The sequence below is a fragment of the Scyliorhinus canicula genome, chromosome 16 (genome assembly GCF_902713615.1).
Source record: "Scyliorhinus canicula chromosome 16, sScyCan1.1, whole genome shotgun sequence".
NCBI lineage: Eukaryota > Metazoa > Chordata > Chondrichthyes > Carcharhiniformes > Scyliorhinidae > Scyliorhinus > Scyliorhinus canicula.
Genome location: NC_052161.1, coordinates 114,226,925 through 114,234,949, shown reverse-complemented (window position 1 = coordinate 114,234,949; position 8,025 = coordinate 114,226,925). Strand labels below are relative to the sequence as shown.

General features: G+C 48.3%; 1 protein-coding gene across 1 annotated transcript in view; it reads right to left on the bottom strand.

The window, feature by feature from the left end:
* Positions 1-219: 219 nt before the first annotated feature.
* The window catches only part of LOC119951040 (golgin subfamily A member 6-like protein 7), a 116,813-nt gene continuing 109,007 nt past the window's right edge, over positions 220-8,025 (bottom strand). The window contains exon 10 of the mRNA XM_038774075.1: positions 220-712. Within this exon, the coding sequence (XP_038630003.1) occupies positions 650-712 (63 nt within the window). The 3' untranslated portion in view covers positions 220-649. The remainder of the gene's footprint in view (positions 713-8,025) is intronic.

Sequence of the window (8,025 nt, the reverse complement as noted above, 5' to 3'; positions counted from 1 at the left end):
GCTGTGCATCTTGTAGATGGTACACACTGCTACTAATGTTTGCTGGTGGTGGAGGAGGGAGTGAATGTTTGTAGAAGGGGCAGCAATCAAGGAGACTGCTTTGTCCTGGATGATGTTGAGCTTCTTGAGTGTTGTTGCTGCTGCACTCATCCAGGCAAGTGGAGAGAATTCCGCACATTCCTGACTTGTGCCTTGTAGATGGTGGACAGGCTTTGGAGAGTCAGGAGGGTGAGTTACTCGCCGTAGGATTCCCAGCCTCTGACCTGCTCTGGTGGCCATAGTCTTAATGGTCACCAGTCCAGGGTGGTATTTTATGCGGCATAATGGTAAAGGTTTAGTGAATGGGTGTAGCAGACCTCAGGAGAAATAATGGGAACTTCAAAAAGGGAGGGAGAAACACAGTGATAGGACAGAGCATGAGGGAATGCATAGGGAGGTTAACTCTGTCTCGTTGCATTCCAACAAGCTATATTTGTAGTTTTCCTTTAATGTGACGAGGAGGTGTGGTCACCTGAGGGCCTCAGGTAAGTTCTTGTTTTTTCACTGTTCCCTTTAATAGTCTGCAACAGCTCAGCTCTTTGAAAGCAAGTCAGCAGAGTTAATAATGGAACAGAAATGGGAGTGAATAATCTTCAGAGTCATGAATACGTCAACCAACTGGGGTCCTGGTACCAGGAGTAGAGATCAAAGTAAAACCCTCACTGTTGGAAATCTGAAATAGAAACAGAAACCGCAGGCCTGTCAGCATCAGGAAAGACAAAAGGCACATTTGCACTTTGAGTGCTGAACCCTCATGAATTTGTCAAAAAGTCTCTGCCCGAAACAATATAACTTGCATCTAAGTTTTTAAAAATTCTTACGTGGGGTGTAAGTGTCGCTGACTGGGCCAGCATTTTTTGCCCATCCCTAATTGCCCCTCCGACTAAGTGGCTGGCCGTTTCAGAGTCAACCACATTGCTGTGGGTCTGGAGTGATGTGTAGGCGTGACCAGATGGCAGATTTCCTTCCCTAAAGGACATTAGTGAACACCGGACGGGTGTTTACAACAATCGACAATGGTTTTGTGGTCAGCATGAAGACTTTTCAATTCCAGATTTTTTTAAATTATAAATTTTTTCCATTTAAGGGCCAATTTAGCGTGGCCGATCCACCTATCCTGCACATCTTTTTGGGTTGTGGGGGTGAGACCCACGCAGACATGGGGAAAATGTGCAAACTCCACACGGACAGTGACCCGGGGCCGGGATCTAACCCGAGTCCTCGGCGCGTAAAGCAGCAGTGCTAACCACTGTGCCACCGTACCGCCCAATCAATTCCAGATTTTTACTGGATTCAAACTTCGCCATCTGCCGTGGCAGGATTCGAACCTGGGTCCCCAAGAGCATTACTCTGGCTTTCAGGAGTACGAGTCCAATGGCAGTAACGTTGTGCCACCGCCTCCCAACAGTGCGTCACAGAAGCCTAATAATGGAAAAATTCAACTGTGACCGAAGGAAGAAGTGAAGAGGGGGTGAGTTTTGGAATAGTCAAATTGAAGGTGATAAATGGCGTGAATCAGGGTCACAACAGAAGATGGATTGAGGTGCAGCGGAGGCAGGTGATGTTACACAGTAAGGTGAAGATGGATTGAGGTGTAGCGGAGGCAGGTGATGTTACACAGTAAGGTGAAGATGGATTGAGGTGCAGCGGAGGCAGGTGATGTTACACAGTAAGGTGAAGATGGATTGAGGTGTAGCAGAGGCAGGTGATGTTACACAGTAAGGTGAAGATGGATTGAGGTTCAGCGGAGGCAGGTGATGTTACACAGTAAGGTGAAGATGGATTGAGGTGTAGCTGGGGCAGGTGATGTTACACAGTAAGGTGAAGATGGATTGAGGTGTAGCGGAGGCAGGTGATGTTACACAGTAAGGTGAAGATGGATTGAGGTTCAGCGGAGGCAGGTGATGTTACACAGTAAGGTGAAGATGGATTGAGGTGTAGCGGAGGCAGGTGATGTTACACAGTAAGGTGAAGATGGATTGAGGTGCAGCGGAGGCAGGTGATGTTACACAGTAAGGTGAAGATGGATTGAGGTGCAGCGGAGGCAGGTGATGTTACACAGTAAGGTGAAGATGGATTGAGGTGCAGCGGAGGCAGGTGATGTTACACAGTAAGGTGAAGATGGATTGAGGTGCAGCAGAGGCAGGTGATGTTACACAGTAAGGTGAAGATGGATTGAGGTGCAGCGGAGGCAGGTGATGTTACACAGTAAGGTGAAGATGGATTGAGGTGCAGCGGAGGCAGGTGATGTTACACAGTAAGGTGAAGATGGATTGAGGTGTAGCGGAGGCAGGTGATGTTACACAGTAAGGTGAAGATGGATTGAGATGCAGCGGAGGCAGGTGATGTTACACAGTAAGGTGAAGATGGATTGAAGTGCAGCGGAGGCAGGTGATGTTACACAGTAAGTAGCCTTTGTGATGGAGAGAAAACATTTACAAAAAATACCAGGAGCCAGAAGGAGACTTGATCCAGCGAGCCAACTCAATCTAACAACAATTTGCATTGAAATAGCACCTTCAGCGTCATAAAACCATTGCAAGATGCTTCTCATAGGCACAACAATCAGCCACTGAGCCACTTAAGGGAATATCTGAACAGGTGACCAAAAGAAGAGGATTTCAGGCCTGACTGAGAGAGAGAGGTTGACAGATGGAGCTGTTTATTTAGGGGTGGGAAGTTCATATCTCAGGGGCTAGGCAGTTGAAGGCAGGGCCGCCAATGCTGCAGCACTTAAAATCAGCCAATTATAAACCTAGTAATTCACACTGTGTTCTCTTATATGTATTGTGTCCTTGTGGGCTCTGTATACGAGCCATTGCGCGGCTCTACCAATAGGGGGAGATGAGGAGTTTGTACTGGGCTCCACCCATGGCTCCGCACATGGCTCACTGTTCACTTCCAATCACGTGTCTTGTGAATTGATGGTCACATCACCCCCATCTGTCGATCACATACTTTAAAGAGCAGCAGGTTCCCTCCCCTGAAAAATATAGTGGAAAACTGAAGTGTGTTAAATGCTGCCACGTCTCTGCTTTTTTTTAAAATTTAGAGTACCCAATTATTTTTTTCCAATTAAGGGGCAATTTACCGTGGCCAATCCACCTATCCTGCACATCTTTTGGGTTGTGGGGGTGAAACCCACGCAGACATGGGGAGAATGTGCAAACTCCTCACGGACAGTGACCCAGGGCCGGGATTCGAACCCGGGTCCTCAGCGCCGTAGGCAGCAATGCTAACCACTGTGCCACCGTGCTGCCCTGTCTCTGCTTTTCTAAGTTCTGACAGGCCAATCACGTATTTCCAAACATTCTACCCCTTCTAAAAATGAAACTCTTCCCAGAGAGTTAGACCCAACATTTTCACCTACTTAACATTTAAGTAGGAAAATACTAGCAGATCCCCATGGTGTGGCTCACACCACATCAGAGGGATATGCTGTTTTATAAGGGAGTGAGTGGTATACTGTGCAATGGTGGTATCAAGTACACTACATTATCCTCTTATTAAAGGGAAGCTGTGTGGCCTAACCCTTGAAGACAATAAAATGTTATTGCTTTAAATCAACATGGTTTGGGGTCAATTAGGAGGTAATCTCTCCGAGCTGTATTTTGAGCTCAGTTAGATATCTTTTATTGCTGTTCCATTTCCAGCAATGATTTATCAGCTTTTTTTTATTATACTTGGTTTATTCCTTTAAGTAACCGGTTCAACCCTTGAATCCTCTGCTGTCTGTACCTCAATTTTTCATCCACTTCCCTCGTTTCCCTTCCCCTCTCTTCAACATCGTTTTGCTTCGGTTTCCCTCAGAGGCTTTGTTTCCTTTCAAAGTTAATCTTTACTTCTGTTTTTTTTTGTCAAAAGCAAAAACAGAATGAGGAAGGATATTCTTGCCTCAATCTTAACCCCTCCCTCCCTGTACAGTCATGATATTAACGGTGAAGAATGTGGCCAGGGAGAAGAAGGCAGGGCAATGTAATATGAATGGCCAAGCCAACGGGGTGTCCTGCACTGTCTGCCAGGCAGCTGTCCTTCTCTTACAAAACCTTGGGGTGGGGCGGGTGGAACAGGTTTGCATCCTCCCTTCCCCTCCAAACCCCAATGGCAGTCCTTGGGCCTCCTTCCCCCTGACCGTGAGAGAGGGTGGCCAACTGTGATTAGATGGATTCCTGGAGGTTGCCCCACACTCCAGTCATTCGCCCTTGTGATGCATGGCCTCCCTACACCAATTGGAAAGCAAAAAGGCTCATTACCCAATTGGATGATGCTTGGCCATCAGTCAAACAGCCTTTTTCACCATCATTTCTCAATATTTTTATATCTGGTAAGAGAAACTTTAAAAAAAAAGACAAAAACTTAATAGCTTTTAAATTATTTATATTTCTCCAGGGTTGCAAACAGCAGAGGCCTGGAGATTCATCTTCAATATCTGGTGATGCCAGGGCAATTCTGGCGGGTTGGCAACCCTATCATGAGAAAATCTCCAGCCACCACTAACCCCCCGCCCCCCCCCTCCCCCCCCCATCCCCCATCACCTCCAGCAGCCCAATCAGCAACTGCAAATGTACTGAAACCCCTTCCTGACTGCTGTGGATCGCTACCGTGGGATCCTGCCTGCTGCCACTCTGTGTATTCCCTCTCTCGCACAGTCTGTGCATCAACTGGCTGGGTGTCGGACAGGTCTCCAGGGAGTTTTATTTAAACAAAGTTCTGCTGCTAAAGTTAGAAAGGACTCAATGTCCCTGACCACTTTGGGTGGTGTTGCTTGTTACCAGACTCTCCCCACCCTCCCACCCCCCCCCCCCACCCTCCCAACCCCTCCCTGTACAAATCCAAGCGCTCTTCCATTTAGTGGGCCTGAAACCACAATTGGAATTGTTTATTCTGTAAGTGAACCAAACAGCAAGAAAGGCAAACGTGCTCTCTCACACACAGTCTCATTGGCCCCGGTCCCTTTCTCTGATCTCAGTCTTTTCCTGATGGAACCATCAATTCACCAGACACGTGCTTTCCGATATGAACAGTGGTTTTAATCTACTTACTACAGAGCCAGCCTGTTACCCGTTGATGAACTCTCGGTGAACTGCAGGCTGACTCTGGACAAGGGTATTTATACAGCAGCACAAGGGGGAGGAGTCATGGGCGGAGCCAAGGGTGGAGCCCCGTACAAACACCTGAGCATTCCCAGAGCTACTCCCCCTAGTGGTCGGATAACGCTACTGCGCTTACAAAGATACAGGGCGCGATTCTCCCGACTTACGAAAAATCGGAGAATAGTGGGCGGCGTAAATTTTTACGGACACGCTGGTCCGACGCCCTCCCGCTATTCCCCCCCCCCCACGCCCGCCTCCCGACACGAATCGCTGCCCGCCGTTTTTTTACGGCAAGCAGCGATTCTCTCCTGGCCGATGTCCAAGGCCTTTACGGCCGTTTTTACAAGCGGAAAACACACCTGCTCTGACCGTTCGTAAAAACGGCCGTAAAGTCCTGTTCTCGGGAACCATGGTACCGATTGGCACGGCCATACCACGGCCGTGCCAAGGGTGCCATGGGCCCGCGATTGGTGCCCACCGATCGCGGGCAGCGGGTACTTACGCCACGCACTCTTTCTCCCTCCGCCGCCCCGATGGATCCATCCGCGGGGCTTCTGCGGGGCATAACGGCCCGCGCATGCGCGGGTTTCACGCATATGCGTGATGATGTCATCCGTGCATTTGCGGGTTGGAGTCGTCCAATCCGCGCATGCGCGGCTGATGTCATCTGACGTGTCAGCCGTCGCTAACCTTGGCTAGCGGGCTTAACGAAATTCGTTAAGCCCGCGATGCCGGAGTTCACGGCCGCGCGATGCTAGCCCCGACCGGGGAGATGAATCGGTTCCCGGTCGGGGGGGGGAGGCTGAGGCTGGCATCAAACATGCCCGTTTTGACGCCAGCTTCCCGATTTTTCGTAACTCGGGCGAATCGCGCCCATAGTGTGAATTACTAAGTTACATTCACCACATTTCCCATCCATCGTATTTTCTGAGTTTACAGAACGGAAGGGCCACAGTAATCAGCACTCACACAATCTCACAAGTGAGGCCCACAGCATTGCCACCAGGCCTGGTTTAATTGTAGTGCTATGTTTACAAAGGCAGTTTCCATTATTAATGTGCACATAAGAGTTAATGGTGGAAAATGTTGTAAAGGAGGTGTGCGAGATTATGTATGGTTATTAATATATCCTAGATAGCAGGGTAGTAAAGGATGTGTTTAAAGCAATGAGTAACCCTGAATTTATTGTGCTATCAGTAACAAGGAGTTACTCAACTCGGCAGTGTAATAAAGTTGCATTAAGAACTGCAGAGATGTAGTCAGTAACCCAGGGGGCATTTCGACACTGCGTTTATTTGAACTCAGGAGTTCCTCCCACAGGATTCCCTCCATAACATCTTTGGTGCTCTGAAGTTGCTGAACATTTTTCCCCATCTCGTGCACTGTGCACAGTTGAAGGCAGTCCTCTAACTAAATCAGAAGCCTCTGTTATTCCTCTTATTTACTGTTTCTGGGGCCCCATTGTGGGCAGGTTCTTGTGACACTTTCTGGCATAAAAACATCACTCACATTTCAAAAGGAGCTTTATTGACTGTGCAGCACTTCAGGATCACTGTGAATAAAGTTACTGATTGAGGACACGGCCAGACTCAACTTCAACATTCAGCTTTCTACCAAAGTGTGTCTGGCCCCACAGTGTGTCACTACCTCGAAGCATGAACGCTGCAAAGGAATGTGAGTTCACTATCTCCTCACCACTATCTCCTCACCATGGGAGGAGATAGTGAATTCACTATGGGAGTGGATGGTGAACTCACCATGGGAGGTGATAGTGAACTCACTATGGGAGGAGATAGTGAACTCACTATGGGAGTGGATGGTGAACTCACTATGGGAGGGGATGGTGAACTCACCATGGAAACGGATGGCAAACTCACCCTGGGAGGGGATAGTGAACTCACTATGGGAGGAGACAGTGAACTAACAATGGGAAGGGATGGTGAAATCACTATGGGAGGAGATAGTGAACTAACAATGGGAAGGGATGGTGAACTCACTGTGGGAGGGAATAGTGAACTCAGTGTGGGAGGGGATGGTGTACTCACTTGAAGGAGATGGTGAACTCAGTATGGGAGGAAATGGCAAACTCACCGTGGGAGGGGGTGGTATGCTTTGCCACACCATGTTATCCAGGAATACCGCTGATAATTGGCTTGCTCGTTGTTTGAATGGAGGAATTACCCTGGCCACTGTGTTTTGAGCATTGTAAATACACTCATGGGAATTTCCCCTAAAGGTTTCATAACACATTTATAATTTCCCAAGAAATCCTGACCAGTGGAAACTTCCACGACCATGTTTCTGATATCGCTATGATATAGGAAACCAACAAATCCTACCCCACATGCTCGAGGATATTTAGGGGTCTTTAAAATTAATATTCGAGCTTGAAATTTGGGGGTGTTTCAGTCCATGAATTTCAATTACCGGCCAAGAAGAATAATTTGCTATTTATTAATTTGAAATACTGTCAGAAATACTTGTCGGCAGTATTTCTTCTCGTCCCCTTTTTGAGGGAGGGGCCCTAATTCCAGGCCTGAGGCTTTAATGAATTTGCTCCCGAGGTATTCTGGCACCGGCGCTGATAATGTCCCATCATTCCCTTCAAAGTTGTGAAAGGGTAAGGGAGGATGCAGCGAAGGGTCACATGAATCATTCCAGAGATATGGGCTGGATTCTCCGCTCCGCCGCACCACGTTTCTGCCCTGACCCGCCGGCAGGATTTTCCATTACGCTGGCCGGTCAATGGGGTTTCCCATTGTGGGGCAGCTCCACGCCATCGGGAAACCCAAAACGGAGAATCACGCCGGAGGAGAATCCCATCCAAGGAACCTCGGTTACCGGAGAAGCTGGAGTTATTCCCATTCAGCAAGAGAAGATCAAGAGGAGTTTT